This window comes from Acomys russatus, chromosome 27 (assembly GCF_903995435.1).
Source record: "Acomys russatus chromosome 27, mAcoRus1.1, whole genome shotgun sequence".
Classification (NCBI taxonomy): domain Eukaryota; kingdom Metazoa; phylum Chordata; class Mammalia; order Rodentia; family Muridae; genus Acomys; species Acomys russatus.
In genome coordinates this window covers 56,847,930-56,865,090 of record NC_067163.1, presented here as the reverse complement: position 1 = coordinate 56,865,090, position 17,161 = coordinate 56,847,930, and the positions used below count along the sequence as shown (strand labels likewise).

Genomic DNA, 17,161 nt, shown 5'->3' with positions numbered 1-17,161 from the left:
TCCCCTCTCTCCTTCCCTCCCCTCTCTCCTTCCCCCTTCCTTCCCTTCCCTCCCTCTCTCCTTCCCTCCCTCCTTCCCTTCTTTCCCTCTCTCCTCCCCTCCCTCCTTCCCTTCCCTTTTTTACTTTCCTTTGTTCTCTATAAGGTCAATTTTCTTTTTTCTTTTTTAAAGAATTTATTTACTTATTTATTATGAATGAAGTACTCTGCTTGCATGTATGCCTGCAGGCCAGAAGAGGGCATCAGATCACATTATAGATGGTTGTGAGCCACCATGTGGTTGCTGGAAATTGAACTCATGACCTCTGGAAGAGCAGTCAGTGCTCTTAACTGCTGAGCCATCTCTCCAGCCCAAGGTCAATTTTCTTAACAAATATATTTTATTATGAACTTATTAACTAAGAGTACCTCACTTATAACCCAACTAATCTAAACAATAGGAAAAAAGGTTTAAAGAATACAATAACAAAACCATAAGGATAACAGTTCCAAGGAACAATTCTCCTGGCATAATCAGCAGGATTTCTTCTTCTGGAACCCAGAGCCTCAGCCAGAGCCCAGAGGCCTGAAACCTTCCCTCGAATGGAGGGGCAAACAGCCAAAACTATTCCAACTCTCCAAAGGCCCCGCTTCTTGTTTTTGGCTCACATTTATATCTCCTCCCAGAACCTGTTCAAGGATGTTTTTCAGCTGGTTAACAACCAATCTCCCCCACACGGTGGTTCAACTTCTAAGGGGATAAACATCATCTGCTCTCTCACAAGTCTTTTTCTCATCCTCCACTTGTGATCTAAACAAAAAATATGTTTCTCTCTCCTTCAGTTCCCTGTGACCCACTGAGTTCAGTTAGGGTCCTTACAGGAGCAAGGCCGCTCCACCAGCAGCTGGCCCTCTGAGGACGACTCCTCTCCCTCTCCATGAGGCACAAAGTGTCTGGAGTTCTGCAGGCGCTCTGGGTCTCCTTCCGGCCTCCCCCTGTCTCTCTCACTTTGCTTTGTTTTGTTTTGAGACAGGGTTTCTTTGTGTAGCCTTGGCTGTCCTGGACTCACTCTGTAGACCAGGCTGGCCTCGAACTCACAGAGATCCACCTGCCTCTGCCTCCCAAGTGCTGGGATTAAGGGTGTGCGCCACCACGCCCGGCCCTCGGTCCTCTCTTTAAGCTCTCCCTGGTGAGGATTTTTTGTGTGTGCACACGGTAGCAAGAGGTCAATATAGCATCTTCTGCTTTTGATGTCCATCTTGGTTTTGAGCCTGAGTCTGTCCCTGAGCCCAGACCTCTCCAACTGTCTGGGCGGGCTGGCTAGTGAGGCCAGGGATCTGCTGGTCTCCACCCTAGTGCTGCTGGGCACAGCCACACATGGCTACTTCTGTAGGTTTAGGGATTTGAACTCAGGCCCTCAGGCTTGTGGGGGCAATGTCCCCGTACTGGCCCTTGTTGCTCCACAGTTGGTTGGAGGCCTCTGGGAACCTGGCTTTGGGAAGTCAGAGCCCAAACGGCTGTGTTGACTGGGGACCTCAGAGGCTTGCACAGGGGACACAGGTGTCATGTCCAAAAGAAACTATGTCTCCAGGACCTCAGAAGGCCATCCAGATACCCAGACACAGCCTCAGGCTGGCCCATAGGAGTACTTCTAGCAGTGAGATAAAAGCCAGCATTCGGGCAGTGGTGGCACATGCCTTTAATCCCAGCACTCGGGAGGCAGAGGCAGGTGGATCTCTGTGAGTTCGAGGCCAGCCTGGTCTACAGAGTGAGTCCAGGACAGCCAAGGCTACATAGAGAAACCCTGTCTCAAGGGGGGGAGGGGAAGCCAGTGTTCCTCGGGAACTTGGGAGACTGAAAGGAGCTGTTCCCCTTTCTCTGGCAGATGGGACACGTGGCCACTTGTGACAGCTGTCAGCGTGTCAGAGCAAAGCTGGGCTCCAGGCTCCCTCAGGATCACAGGTTGTCACACACTTCACAGCCTTTCCCATCTTCTTCCCCAGCCTGAACTCCATCCAGTTCACAGCCTCCCTCCACCCCCTCCCTCCTTCCCTCCCTCCCCCTTCTTCCCTCCCTCCCCCCACCTTCCCTCCCTTCCCCCTCCCTCCCCCAGCTGCTCATCCTCCTTATGACCCTGCTATCTCAGCCCCCTCCCTCCCTCCCTCCGTGTGTGTGTATTGTGTGTGTGTGTGTTTCTCTCTCTCTCTGCTCTGTGTTCTCTATTCTCTGTGCCCTGCTACTCTCCCCTCTCTCACAGACAGCCCTGGCCATGTCCTCCTCCGGCTCCCTCAGCACACACAGTGGAGCCGGCATGTGAAGGAGAGAAACCTGTTCTTTAGGATCCCAAGTGTGGGATCAGAACGGTCTCTTGAGAGAACAGGTGATGTTAATTCACAAGAAGAGCAACCACCTCGTGCAGGAGCTTAATTGCTGCCATCTGAAAAGATCCCGTGAACTGACTCTGGGAGGAGATATATAAATGAGCCCAGAACTGGCGGAGGGCGCGGATTGAAGACTTGGGATAGATTTGGCTGTTCATTGCTGCCCTTCAAGAGGCTCCTAGAGAAAACCACACAAGGGAAGGCTTCAGAGCTCCGGCTCCTGCTGAGGCTCTGGGGTCTGGTTACCCCCAGGTTCCAGTGGAAGAAATCCTGCAGCTCCTCAGAACTGATATCTTTAAGGTTTTGTTATTGTGTCCATTAATTCCTATTTCCTACTGTTTTGGTAAATCGGGTTATAATTGATGTAGGCTCGGTCACTAAGTTGTTAATAAAATATTCTGGTTAAGAAAATTGAGTCTACAGGCATGCTCTGTTTATACACTGGGGGTGGGGGGTCAGGGAAAGGGTGCTTGGCTGGTCCAGGGGAGCCAGTCAGTCCTCCCCAGTGTCCTGGAACATGGGGGTCACAGCTGCTTGGATGTGGCTCATGATGATGCTCTGGGCTCAGTCCTAGGCCCCACCCTGCCTCTGGGGACACAGCCAGGGCCTCTGCTTTCTCTTTCTGGGTGTTTTGCAGAAATCACAGTAGATGATGCAGGGTTGGCAGGGGGTGTCCCAGGTGCAGGCAGAGTGGTGGTTCAGGCAGCAGGTCAGACGCTACCCTTCAGCAAAAGCTCCTGCCCTGGGAGGCTAACCTCTGAGGCAGAGGAAATGACACACACCACAGTGAGGAATAAGATAAAAACAAACAAACTAGAAAACTAGGGCTTCTAAGAGAGAATGGATGGGTAGACCACAGAGGACAGAAACCCCCAGGAGGGGACAGCCAGGGAAAAGAAGAGCCAAAGGGGTCCAGGTGGGCTGGAAAGGAGGGGACTCCCCTGCTGGAGGAGGAAGTCAGGACAGTGAAAACCAGGTGTGCTGCTGAGCGAAGGCCCTGGGGTGGGGTGCCACCGGGACCCACTTTCAGGAAGTGGTCCCTGTGGCCAGTTTAGCCTCTTGGCAGAGAGCAGAAGGGGTGGGTTTTCCTTCCTCCTGCGAGCTTCGCTCAGCCCCCTACTGGAGTGATCCAGTGGGAGCAGCGCTCAGATCCACCCCAGTGTCCTTGTAAATTGTGATGAGAGAACAGAATCAAAGCTTTCTGCGCTCTCCACCGTCCAGACCTTTCTGAGAGGTAGGTATACAGTCGGTGCTTAATGGATGGTGATAAATAAAAGATCAACTCGTGCTCAGTGGGAAGCCCTTGTAAAAACCCTAGCAAGTAAATGTCCCCTTCGGGGTTTTTTTTGGTTTTTGTTTTTGTTTTGGGTTTTGGACACAGGGTTTCTGGGTGTAGCCTTGGCTGTCCTGGACGCGCTTTGTAGACCAGGCTGGCCTCGATCTTACAGCGATCTGCCTGCCTCTGCCTCCCGAGTGCTGGGATTAAAGGCGTACGCCACCACCGCCCGCTAAACGTCCCCTTCATACAGGAAGAGAAACTGAGGCTGGGAAGGGTGGCGAGGCGCCCATTGCCCTCTTAAGCGTTGGAGGCGGGGCTCAAGCGTTGGAGGCGGGGCTTGAGGCGGAGCTAGCTGAAAAAACAAGGGGGAGGGTCCTGGATTAAGGTGGGCGTGGGCTCGCTGGGGAACAAACGGGCTGGGCAGGGCCGGGCTGGGCCTGGGGCGGGGCATGGCTCCAGGAAGGCGTGAGCGCCCAGTGGCCACCGGGGATGGGGCGGGGGTAGCCTGGGGCGGGAGCCTAGACGCAGGCCCGGAATCCACGCCTAGCATCTCAGCGGCTGATGGGGAAAGGGGGTGGGGTTGGGGGGGGCTCGTTGCGCAGGGTGGGTGGGCGGGTTTTGGGGCGGGGTCTAGATTTGAGAGGGGAGAAGTTCTGGGGGGCGTGGCCTGAGCCGGGGCTAGCCTGGGTCGTAGGTGGGGACGTGGACAGGGCCGGGGAGGGGCTTTGTAAGGCTCAGGGCGGAGCTGCACTGGGGAGGGCGCGCTGGGGTGCGTGACCTGGGCCCGGTTGCCTCACGGATGGGTTGGGGCCTGCCTGGAGCGTGACCCCAGCCTGAGGGAGACTTTGGAAGGCTCGGGGGCGTGGTGGCGCTTAGGGGCGTGGCTGGGAGCGCGTCCCGTCCCAAGCAGGACCTGGAGGCGGGGCTTTAGAAAGCTCGGGGCGGGGCCGTGTGGAGGTGTGGCCTTGAGGGGCGTGGCATCGAACGGCGTGGCGGGGGCTCGGGGTCTGGGGACTAGAGGCGGCTCTGGGGCTCGGCGGAACCAGCCGGGCTGCGCAGGGGCGAGCACAGCTGCTCGGGGGCGTGGCCGGGGCGTGGCCGCGCAGGCCCAGCGTTGGGAGGCGGGGCTTGACGGCCGGGCGGGGTTCGGGGGGTCGGAGTCCTCTCCAGTCCCCGCCGCCAAGGTCCTGGTGAGCGAGTCCGGCCATGGAGCAGCCGCGGAAGGCGGTGGTGGTGACCGGTAGGTGCGGCTGGGCCGGGGGCGGCGGGGCAGGTGCTCGCTGTAGCCTCAGCGTTGCAGTTGTCGCCGCCGGCGACAGCACCGTTTGGTCCCAGCGATCTGAAAAGTCTGGGGTCCCGCGGCTGGGAGTTAGGGGTGCCCGGGGACTGGGATACAGACCGGTCCCCTCGCGCGCTGCAGTCCCTCCACGCCCCTCCGGAGATCCGGCCTGTTCGCACCCGCTGCCCCCCTGGGACAGAGGCGGGTTTACGGCCAGGAAAAGTCCGGGTGACACATGATCCGCCCAGCCTCCGCTCCTGGCAAGCCTGCATTGTTGGGGGGCCTGCAGCCCACTTTGGGGCAGGTTTTGGGCCTGCGTCAACCTGACCCCAGAGTGGCCCAGGGACTCATGAGCCCAGCTCCTAGTGTCACTAACACCCCCGGAAGCCAACTGTTCTTATTTCCTGAGACTCAGCCTGGGGCCCGCTTGGTGGAGTCAACTCCACCAGGCCTTGGAGGACGGAGGGCACTCCTCCGTAACCTCTGCCTGGAGAGTCCAGGGGAGCGAGCCAGAAAAACTCCTACAGGTGTTTTGTAACAGGAAGGTTGGGGCTGTAATCCCTAGGAACTGGAGAAAGCTGCTCCCTGCTGGGGCCAGGTGTGAGTGATTGTGTCCCTGGTCCCCTGCAGCGTGGGTCGCATTCTATTGCTCTGCCCCACCGACCTGGAGCTTTAACTCTGTGACCCAGGCTGGCTACAAACACAGGGTGATTGTTCAGCATCAACTTTCCAAGTGCCACCATGTGCCACCATGATGAGGTGCCCACTACCTGCTGTCCGGAGGTGTGGTGGCCCTCTCTTAACACGGGCAGCAGATGGGACCTTTTCATCTGAGTTGCTCTAACCCAGGTTCTTAGAAGTGTGTGTGTGTGTGTGTGTGTGTGTGTGTGTGTGTGTGTGTGTGTACACACGCATGCGCATTCGCAGAGGTCAGCCTTGGGTGTCACTTATCAGACTCCATCTGCCTCAGTTCCGAGAGAGTTTTTTCTCATTTGGGATGCATTCAGGCAGTGTTTCTCAGCCTGCTGGTCCTGACCCCTTTGTGCGTAGCTAAGACCATGGGGAAACACAGTTATTTGTAACAGTTACAAAATTACAGTTATGAAGTGGAAATAAAAATAAAGGGTGGCGGCACTGGGAAGGCTGAGACTCACCTGGCCTGCCAGCTGGACTAGATTGCCGGTCCACCGCACCCTGGGATTGGCCTGTGTGTCACCACACTGTCCTTGTGTATGGTGCTGGAGATCTCAACATTGTACTCACTGAGGTATTTTTCTGGCTCTATTTATTTATTTTGAAGAAGTCTCATGTAGCCTGGGCTGGCCTGAAGCTCCCAGCTGCTGCCTCTGCAGGTGTTGCCTCGGCTCCTGGCTCTGGGTACTGTGGAAAACACACCTGCAGTCCCATCATCCATTGTGAAGAGCCAAGTGGGCTGTTTTTGGTTTTTCTTTTTTCCTTTTGGTTTTTTGAGACAGGGTTTCTCCAGATAGCCCAGGCTATCCTGTAGACCAGGCTGGCCTCTCAGAGATCCTCCTACCTCTGCCTCCTGAGTGCTGGGATTAAAGGCGTGCACCACCGCAACCAGCTGAGCTGGCCTCCCTCTCTAGCCACTGAGTTGCCAAAAAATAAAAAATAAAAGTAAAAAATAAAAAATAAATTAAAAACTGAGAAGACAAAAAAGGAAAACCAGCTGGGCGTGGTGGCGCATGCCTGTAATCCCAGCACTCAGGAAGCAGAGGCAGGGGTTCTCTGTGAGTTCGAGGCCAGCCTGGTCTACAGAATGAGTCCCGGACAGCCAAGGCTACAGAGAGAAGCCTTGTCTCGAAAAAAGAAATTGAAAATAAAAGAGAGAGAGAGAGAGAGCAGCTCATCTAAGTAGGGTTTGAACCTTACTTAAGCCCTTCACTCTTTGCTGCTGTGTGGCCTGATCAAGTTAGCTCGCTCTCTCTGCTCAGTCCTTGCCCACGACAGGCCCTGAAGCCTTGTCTTCAGAGGGGACGAAGCCAAATGCCACAATGCCTCAGGGAGTCTTATCTTGGTCAGAAATGGGGCCTGAAGGTTGAACTGACCAGAAGTAGCTGGCTGTCCAGGTAGCCTTGTATGGAAGGGAGCTAACCCTCAAGTAGTGGGAGACAGCCCGAGCCAGATAGTGATAAAGCAACTAACTGTGGGGTGAGTCTTGGCTGAAGCACAAAGCAGTGAAGACGGAGAGGCTCCCGTCTCTCAGGGTGCTCCCAGGTGTGAGGTCCTAAGGGGGACAAGCAAGCCAGGCATGGCAGCCTGTGCCCGGCATCCCAGCACTCCGCAAGCGCAGGCCACGGCCTGTAGTGGGGCAATCTGGGAAGGGCTGGGTGAGAAACTCGGATGGGGTCTGTCAGAGACAAGGTTCTGGAACTCTGCGGTGGGAAGAGAGAGTAACATCTCTTTCCCTGTTTCAGGGTTCGGCCCTTTTGGGGAGCATACTGTGAATGCCAGCTGGATCGCTGTCCAGGTAACTCTGATCTGGGGGGGGGGGCCCAGCCGGAGCTGAGTGTCTTTCCATGTGTTTGCAAACAAACATCTCAGATGTAAATTCATCCTTCGCTGCTTTAAAAAACCAAAACAAAGCTCTTCCTTTTAAGCCAAGATGTCAACTTGGCTAACTTTAAACTCATGGTCCTCCTGCCTCAGCCCTGAGTGTTAGAACCACATCTCGCTTTACCATTGGCCTGCTGTTGTGGGACACACCTTTAATCCCAGCACTCCGGAGGCACAGGAAGTCGGATCTGTGTGTTCAAGGCCAGAGTGCTCTACAGAGAGAGAGGTCCAGGACAGCCAGGGATACACACTGAGACCCTTGGCTAAAACAAAACCAACCCATCTTGGGGAAGGTGGGGTGTGTCCCAGCCAGCGCTGCTGTGGAGCCTGAAGGGCAGCGACCCTCAGCTTCAGCCTCTGCACTGGGAGCCTGGGGGGGGGGGCGGTTGTCCCTTCCCAAAGTCCCATCCTAGAAGTGACTCCAGTAACTTGTGTTTCCTGGCCAGATGGGACATTCAGACAGACAGGCTAGGGAACAATTGAGTGGCGAGAGAGACAGACGTTTGCTTCTTCGATAAATCAGCTGGCAGAGCTGGCAGCCGGGCCCGGATTAATTTTAGCCCATTAGCTGTGTGATTTAAGGGTTCCCTCTCCTCACCCCAGACTCCCACGTGCCCCCTCCCCACCTGCTTGTCACCCCTCCCCGCACTGCAGACCTCAGAAGTCTCAGCTGCTTTACCACCGCCGCCCTTTCCTTCCCCACCTGCGCTCTGCAGGCCGGATGGAGGACCCCAAGGTCCCCGGGACCTTGCAGATGGGAGTGTGGCTGGGGGCCCCTGCTTACACACCAGCTCCCTGGAGCCCCAGACAAAAAGAACCAGTGTGTCTCTGAAGACTTGTGTGTCTGGCTTTGTGAGAGTTACAGACAGGAGGCTTCACGGGCTCAGTGGACACAAAGCCAGCGTCTGGATTCCTGGGCCCCAGACACCACCGTCTGCATGTAAATAGGAAGGAAAATCAATTAAACAATCTCTGGGAATTCTCTTGGAGCTTTGGGGCTCCGAGGGGAAACTCCGCGATGTGCAGAGATCCAGGCTGCTTGCTCCTCAACTTATCCCAGAAAAAAAATGTTTTTAAAATTTATTTATGCATTTGTTTATGGTATGTGTGGAGTGTCACAATGTCACACATGTGGAGGCCAGGGGGCAGCTTGCTGGACCGGCTTCTCTCCTCCCACCACGTGTGTCCCCAGGCTAAATCCTGGGTTGTCAGGCTGGGCCGTCTCCTCAGACCTTACTGTTGTTTTTTTTTTTTTTAAGTTTTGAGACAGGTCTCATCCTGGCTGACCTCCTGCCTCAGCCTCCCCAGCTTAGGGATGACAGGTAGGCACCATCGGGTCTCCTTCTTTTGGTTGATTGGTTAATCGATTAGTTTTCAGACAGGGCCTCACTCTGTAGTCTTGGCTAGCCTCAAACTGAAGGTGATTCTCCTGCCTCAGTTTCCCAAGTGTGAGGATCACAGAGGGTGCCCTCGCTCCCAGCTTTTCTTTATTTTCTGGGGTGAAAGGCTGCTTCCCAGGAGGTTTGGGCAGGTGTCAAGGGCCAGGCAGGCTGCCTCTGGCTTCTTGTCTCTGCACAGTCTGTCCTCGAGTGGGCTACAGACCTGGTGATAACCTTGGATAATTACTGCCCCCATGACTCTAGACAGACCTGCTAAGGGTCTCGCCAAACAAAGAGGGGCTTTGTGGAGAGTCAAGGAAATCGGTCCGATGCAGTCCTGCCTGCTTTTGTGACAGGCTGTTCAGGTAGCTGCCCCTGAACAATGACACAGCTGCACCCCCTGCCTGGGCACTGAGCCAGGATGCACGGAGTCGGGTTTGGGGTTCACGGCCCCCTTCTCCCTGGACAGTTGGAACCATGTGACCAGGGGCAAAAGGCAGAGCCAGATAAAGGTTGACGTCACCTTGTAGGCTCAATTTTCTTTCTTTCTTCTTTTCTTTTTCTTCTCTCTTTGGTTTTTTGAGACAGGGTTTTTCTATGTTAGTCTGGGCTGTCCTGGACTCGCTTTGTAGACCAGGCTGGCCTCGAACTCACAGCGATCCGCCTGCCTCTGCCTCCCAAGTGCTGAGATTAAAGGCATGCGCCACCATGCCCAGCTAGGCTCAATTTTCTTAACAAATATATTTTATTACAAACTTATTAACCGAGAGTATCTCACTTATAACTTGACTAACCTAAACAATAGGAAAAGAAGATTAAAGAATACAATAATGAAACTGTAAGGATATCAGTTCCAAGGAACGGTTTTCCTGGCATAATCAGCAGGATTTCTTCTGCTGGAACCTGGAACAACCAGAACCTGGAACCTCAGCAGGAGCCAGAGCCCCGAAGCCTTCCCTCGAGCAGTTCTCTCTAGGAGCGTCTCGAAGTGGAGCGATGAACAGCCAAAACTATCCCAAGTCTCCAAAGGCCCTGCCTCCTGTTTTTGGCTCACATTTATATCTCCTACCTGAATTTGTTCAAGCATGTTTTTCAGCTGATTAACAACCAATCTCCCCCACACGGTGGTTCGACTTCTAAGGGGATAAACATCACCTGCTCCTCACAAGTCTTTTTCTCATCCCCCACTTGTGATCTAAACAAAAAACATGTTTCTCCTTTACCACCTGCATTTCTGTCCCCACAATACTGTCCTTGTCAGCCACAGAGTCCCCACAGAAAGGGCTGAGTCTGCTGGAGGCTGAGGGCCCCAGGCTCCAGGCTGCTCATCCCGACCATACCTGAGTGCTGCCACCGGAGGGCGAGCTCCTACCACCCAGGCAAACCTGGGTGTCTTCTGTCCGCTTTTTGAGACATGGTTTCTCTGTGTAGCCCTGGCTATTCTGGAACTCACTATGTAGACCAGATTGATCTTGAACTCAGAGATTCTTTCTGCCCATCTCCTGTGCGCCACCATGCCTGGCATTTTGTGTTTTGAGACAGAGTCTCAAGTAGCCCAGGCTAGCCTCAAACTCACTGTCACCTTTGTTAATATCCTGTCATGTGTCTGTCCGTCCATCTTGCTTTGGGCTACCATTGGGAACAGTGTGGATCCTGTGGGGAAACCGCACAAGGAGCCTCTGTAGGCTGGGCAGCCATTCACAGCAGGGTTAACAGGCTCCTGAGGACCCCAGTGCCATCACATTTGTTCTCAGGGAGTTGAGATACCCAGGGTGTGGTGGTGCACTGCTACTGTCTCAGCACAAGGTGGCAGAGGCAGGAGGATTAGGAGGCCTAGGTGGCATGGGACATAGTCACTCAGTAGCCCAGGATGGACCACACCCTGTTTCCCTGTCTCAGGCACCAGTGCAGGCATGGCAGGTGTGTGCAGGCATGGCGGGTGTGAGCTGGCATGGCGGGTATGTGCAGGGACGGCTTCAAAACCTATAGTCCCCAGTGCTGGTCACCCGCAGTGGCTTTATGTGTGTGCCCATGGGTGGGGTGGCCTTGTCCTCTCCTGAGAGCACACCTTGAAGAGTTATGACGTTGGTGAACCGTGTTGGCTTCTCCTCCTGGTGCCTGGGCCCTGGTGGCCCCTCCTGCTTCTCCTAAACACATATCTGCAACCTGACTCAATCACAGCCCACAGGACTGGGCACGGCCAGGCCTCATGGGCGAACCCTGAGAACGGGTCTGGGGCGAGAGGCTGTAGTTTGCTGTATTACTTTAGTTGTTGTTCATTAGTTTGTTTGCTGCTTTTTTAGAGACAGTCCCTCTGTGTAACCCTGGGTGTCCTGGAACTCACTCTGTAGCTCAGTCTGGCCTCCACCTCACTCACTATTTAGCCCAGGCTGACCCTGAACTCCTGACCCTCCCGCCTTCACCTCTGCATCCCTGTGGGTGATGGAATGTTATGCCAGGCCTGTTCTTTTGTTTTATTTTGAGTTTTTAAATTAGATTTATTCTAAGTATGCACTGTGAACGCCTGCTGGGGGGCAGCATGTGTACGTGAGGGCAGAGCCGGGGGCTCCCTTGGAGCTGGAGTTACAGGTGATGGGAGCCAGCTGCCATGGCTGTGAGGCACTGAACCCAGGCCCTCTGGGAGAGCTGCAAGGGTTCTTACCCTCTGAGCCATCTCCTCGGCCTTCATTTTGATTTTTGAGGCAAGTCCAGGCTTTCCTGGAACTCAGAGCAATCTCCTTGCCTCGGTCTCTTGAATGCCAGAGACACCACCTGCTCTGCTGGGTGTGTGTGGTGTGTGTATGTGTGTGTGTGTGTGTGTGTGTGTGTGTGTGTGTGTGTGTGTGTGTGTGTTTGCTTTCCTACTTTGAAACCAGTGATGTTGGAAAGCCCATCAAATGCAGTTACCATGGTGACAGCTTGCCCTTCGCCCCTTCCCTGCTTACCCAGCAGGTGGCGAACTTTCCCTGCCCCAGCACAGTCCGGAAGAAACTAGTCTTGGTTTTTAGTTCCTTCAGGTGTTTTGTTTGAGTTTATCATGTTTGTTTGTTGAGACAGGGTCTCCTTGAACTCCTGCTCTCCCTGCCTCCACCTCTCAAGTGTTTGGGGTAACAGCATGCACCACCACACCTGGTTTATGTGGCGCTGGGATGGAACCCAGGGCTTCCCTGCATGCTAGGCAAGCACTCTATCCATTGAGCCACAAGCACTCTTTCCACTGAGCCACAAGCACTCTTCCCACTGAGTCACAAGCACTCTACCTACTGAGCCACAAGCATCCTACCCACTGAGCCACAAGCACTCTTCCCACTGAGTCACAAGCACTCTACCTACTGAGCCACAAGCACCCTACCCACTGAGCCACAAGCACTCTTCCCACTGAGTCACAAGCACTCTACCTACTGAGCCACAAGCACCCTACCCACTGAGCCACAAGCACTCTACCCACTGAGTCACAAGCACTCTACCCACTGAGCCATAAGCACTCTATCCACTGAGCCATAAGCACTCTACTCACTGAGTCACAAGCACTCTACCCACTGAGTCACAAGCACTCTACCCACTGAGCCACAAGCACTCTACCCACTGAGCTACAAGCACTCTACCCACTGAGCCACAAGCACTCTACCCACTGAGCCACAAGCACTCTACCCACTGAGCTACAAGCACTCTACCCACTGAGCCACAAGCACCCTACCCACTGAGCCATAAGCACTCTACCCACTGAGCCATAAGCACTCTATCCACTGAGCCACAAGCACTCTACCCACTGAGCCATAAGCACTCTACCCACTGAGCTACAAGCACTCTACCCACTGAGCCACAAGCACTCTACCCACTCAACCACAAGCACTCTGCCAGCTGAGCTTCAGCCCCAAACTTCTTTTGGTTTTTGTTTCTTATTTGTATGAGACAGGATCTCAGACACTATGTAACCTAGGCTAGAAATCATTATATAGAGGAGGCTGGCCTTAGTGTAGGAGTAATCCTCCTGCCTCAGTTTCTCAAGTGTTGAGGCACCTCAGGAATAGGATAGTGGTACCTTGCTTAACCTCCTGACCTACTGTGTTACCGCTGCAGAAATGGATGAATAGGGGTCCTCCTGGGCCAGCGGGTGCTTCCGGGTCTCTGAAGACCCAAGGCTCCAGCAGCAAGGCATTTCCCAGCAGCCCCTGCAGTGCTCAGGTCGCTGCTGGCCTCCGATGCTCGGTCGGTACCTTTTTTTGAGGTGGGGGGGGGCTCTCGTGTAGCCTAGGCTGCCTTCGTAGCTTTCTATGTAGCTGAAGAGGACCTCAAACTCCTGATCCTGCCGCCATCGCCCAAGTACTGGGGTGACCAGCGTGCATGTACCCCATTCGCTGAGCTGTCTGAAGGTCTTTGTGGCCCCCCATGTTTGTTCTCACACCCCCTGTCTTCTGTCCCAGGAACTGGAGAAGCTGGGCCTCGGGGACAGCGTGGACCTGCACGTGTACGAGATCCCCGTGGAGTACCAGACCGTGCAGAGGCTCATCCCCGCGCTGTGGGAGAAGCACAGCCCCCAGGTGAGCGGGCGCAGGGGCGCTTCCTGCCCCCACCAGCTTAGCCACTACTGTCACTGCCAGGGGGCCCCCCGTGGCCAGCGCCACCCATAAAAGCCAGTGTCTGACTTGGAGGGAGGGCCGAGCTCAGTCTCCCAGGGTCACCAGGGCGGGAAGCAGACAGGCCGCCAGGAGAGAGAGAGACGCAGCCCAGCTTCGGCTTTGGAACAGCTCTTTCTGTGTCAACAACAAACAAGGCTCGCTGGGTTTTCGTTCTCTGTGTGGGTGGGTGTCTGCTCCTGCTAAGCCCCGCCCCTCCTCTGTCCCCAGCTTGTGGTACATGTCGGGGTGTCAGGCATGGCCACCACAGTGACACTGGAGAAATGTGGACACAACAAAGGCTACAAAGGCCTGGATAACTGTCGCTTCTGCCCCGGCTCGCAGTGCTGTGTGGAGGACGGCCCGGAGAGCATCGACTCCATCATCGACATGGATGCCGTGTGCAAACGGGTGACCACTCTGGGGCTGGACGTGTCTGTCACCATCTCCCAGGATGCTGGCAGGTGGGCTTCCGGGCACCCCATGGGGTTTCCCCCAACCCCACCCCAACCCCCTCTCCCCGCCACAGCAGTGAGTCTCGGGTAGCACAGCAGGTGTCCTCCTCAGCCCAGACATCCATCTGCCTCTGCCTCCTGAGTGCTGGGGTTAAAGGTGTGCGCCATCATGCCTAGCAAAATAAGTGTTTAGAAGGCCGGTGGTGGTGCACACCTTTAATCCCAGCACTCGGGTGGCAGAGGCAGGTGGATCTCCATGAGTTCGAGGCCAGCCTGGTCTATCTACAGAGCTAGCTTCAGGACAGCCAAGGCTACACAGAGAAACCCTGTCTTGAAAAACCAAAAAAAGAAAAAAGAAAAAGAAAGAAACAAACAAGGAAACAGAAAGCTGCCAGGGTCCTCCACATTCCTCTGACCCTTTGATTCCCCACACACCTCCCATTGCGCACCTAGCTCAGGCTCTGAAAGACTCTGCAGAGAATGGGGTGGCCTTGGCCTGAGACCGGCTCTGTGACCACAGTCTGTCCTTGCCCCCCCTCCCCAGGTACCTATGTGACTTCACCTATTACACCTCGCTCTACCAGGGCCGAGGCCGCTCAGCTTTCGTCCACGTGCCCCCGCTGGGCAAGCCCTACAACGCCAATCAGCTCGGCCGGGCACTGCGGGCCATCATTGAGGAGATGCTGGGCGTCCTGGAGCAGGCAGAGGGCGACATCAGCTGTTGCCACGAGCACTGATAGCCAAGCACACCTGGGGGCCATAAGAGAGGACACAGCTGCGCCTGTGGAAGGTCCCAACTCCTCCTGCCGGACCACAGGCGGGTGGATGGAGAGCGCTCTGTCTGGGGACACAGCTGCTGTGATGGGAGGCCAGGGCCAGGGTGAGATGGCCAGAGACTGGTGGCCCACACCACCTGCCATGCCGCTGCCGTGACCCTGACACACTGCTTTTCCAGGTCTGTGGACGTTGGAGCATTCCCTTTGGCCGGGGTCTCACAAACTATTGTCAAGGAGTTTGGCTCTACTCCATGTCCCTAAACCCTGGACGTCCCTGGCAAAGCCACCTGGGACTTGGCTGCCTTTTCTCTCCTCTCTCTGTCTCTGTCTGTCCCCGTGTCCCCCACCTCTCCAGTCTAGATTAGGGAACAGAGTAATTTATATTTCCATTGTTAAAACTTCAGGCGGGTCCAACAAATGTCTTTTCTTTCTCCTGGGGCCTCTTTTTGCCTTCTGCCCTGAAAATACCGTCATACGTTGGGTCCCCATAGTGGGTCTCCTTTGCTCGGAAGAGCGGGCTGCTAGGCCACCAAGGACCTGGCCAGAGTGGCCTCTGGTGCCTGTGGGGAGCTGACCCTGCTGTGACCTTTCTTCTTTTGTTTTATTATTTTTATTTTTTATTTTTTATTCTTTTTTTCTACTCTAAAATTTAGAATGTTTGTTGTCGTTTTTTTGGGACAGGGACTCAGGTAGCCCAGGCTGGCCATTTGAACTTATTCTGTAATCCAGGTTGGCCTTATTTGAACTCCTGATCCCTCCCTCCTCGACTTCCTAAGTGCCACCACACGTGGCCCACCTGGGACCCTCACGGTGTGAACCGTCACCTGGCATCTGTGGATTTTCTCCAACAGACAGCTTCTAGTGTCCCCTTAGGGACCTGGGACCAGAGGCTGTGGTGCCCAGGCATGTCCCTGCATGTTGTGTCAGCCACAGGGAACTGTGTTTGGAAGTGTGCCTGGGACTCCAGCCAGCCTTTGTCTCCAGCTGACTTTGAACTTTCATGCGGGGGGAGGTGCTGTCCGCCGGGGTTGGGTCCGTCCAAGACAAAGTACAGTCCCTGCCACCGCAAGCCATGTATATTTTGGACGGCACCTTCTGTTTTGTGGAGGGAAGCCTCACTGTCCCCAAGTGCGATTGGCTGGCTCTTGATTCTGGGGGCTACTTCTCATCTCTGGGTCTTTTTGTTGTTTGTGAAACAGGTTTCATGTAGCCCAGGCTAGCCTCCAAGTCACTGTGTAGGTGAGGCTGACCTCGAACTCCTGACCCTCCTACCTCGGACTGCCCAGCGCAGGGCTGACGCTATGCCTGCCGGCCCGGCTACTTTTAAGCTCAAATGTCCCTTGCTCCTCAAGCCGCATTCTTGTGTGCTCCTTCCAAATCTCAAGGGTGGGAGTTCCCTGGGGTGATTGCTGTGCCCGCAAACACTGTGGGTGTGGTCAGCTGTTTAAAAAACCAGGGCTCTGCAGCCCCTCCCAAAGGGAGAGCTGATCCCCCACCCCACCCCACCCCCCACTTCCTGGCTGAGCACAAGTGTGGCTCTTCTGTGGATGGGGGCTCAGGAGTAAGGGATCCTCCCGAGCACTGGGTCTTTGAGACATCCCGTAGACCTTTGGATCCTCCTGCCTCAGCCTCCTGAGGTGACACAGATGTGCCACTGCATCCAGTTTCTGTTCCCACAGCTTTGCTCGATGTTTGTGTTTTGAGGCAGGGTATCTCTACCTGAACTCCGTAGCTCAGGCTGGCCTTCCAACTTGTGGCAATCCTCCTACCTCAGCCTAGCAGGTTGTCTGAGCGCCTCTTTCAAATTCCTCAGAGTCGCCGCAGGCAGGACCCCGGAAGCGGGTAAGGGGGGTGGGGGTGGGTAAGGGCCCAAGGACTGGGAGGTGCAACCACTGCGCTGCAAACCACAGTCCCTTTCGGGCACCTGCACCAGGAGCATCGCGCCCTTCTGCTCAGAGGCAGGACTTCCGCTCTGGTCACCCTAGAGGCTGTGTGTGCCGTCTTCCATTTCCCTCTGCTGAGCTGAGGGGGTCCAGGACATGGCGCTGGTCTCCTATATATATATTTAGGCATCCATTAAACACCCCCTTCCCTGGCCCAAGCATTTTTTATTTTTCTACCTTTTCTCCCTTGTTTCTTCATGGGGGAGGATGTCTGTAGTTGCCAGGTGGCAGCCTAGACTGGCCACATTGACCCTTGAGGACCAGGTCACCCCCAGCCCTGCTGCCTATTCCATTCATTCTCACTTTAGGTAAGGAGATTAGAGTGGGCGGGGCTGTGAGGGTGGTCCTGTGGGCGGGGCTCCTGTGGGCGGGGCTTCAGGGGGTAGGGCGGGGCTCTTACTGAAGTGAAGTTAAGGAGACAGCCAGGCCCGGCCAGTGGTGGATGAAGGGAAGTAATGCTGGGATAGGGTTGAAGCCAGGGACACATGTAGCGACAG

At 55.1% G+C, this 17,161-nt stretch overlaps 1 protein-coding gene across 1 annotated transcript; it reads left to right on the top strand.

Annotated features, from left to right (window-relative positions):
- The first annotated feature begins 4,738 nt into the window (after window positions 1–4,738).
- Pgpep1 (pyroglutamyl-peptidase I) lies at window positions 4,739–14,682 on the top strand. Its single transcript, XM_051169878.1, has 5 exons — window positions 4,739–4,879; window positions 7,357–7,409; window positions 13,299–13,415; window positions 13,722–13,954; window positions 14,490–14,682. The coding sequence occupies exons 1-5, from the start codon at window positions 4,846–4,848 to the stop codon at window positions 14,680–14,682; spliced, it is 630 nt and encodes a 209-aa protein (XP_051025835.1). The 5' UTR covers window positions 4,739–4,845.
- The last annotated feature ends 2,479 nt before the right edge of the window (window positions 14,683–17,161 follow it).

What these genes read in the sequence shown, in the direction of transcription:
- Pgpep1 (XM_051169878.1), top strand. Translation starts at nt 4,846, where the DNA reads ATGGAGCAGCCGCGGAAGGCGGTGGTGGTGACCG. An exon ending in CCAGCTGGATCGCTGTCCAG is followed by an intron (nt 7,410 to 13,298) that starts GTAACTCTGATC and finishes CTTCTGTCCCAG; the next exon opens with GAACTGGAGAAGCTGGGCCT. An exon ending in GGGAGAAGCACAGCCCCCAG is followed by an intron (nt 13,416 to 13,721) that starts GTGAGCGGGCGC and finishes CTCTGTCCCCAG; the next exon opens with CTTGTGGTACATGTCGGGGT.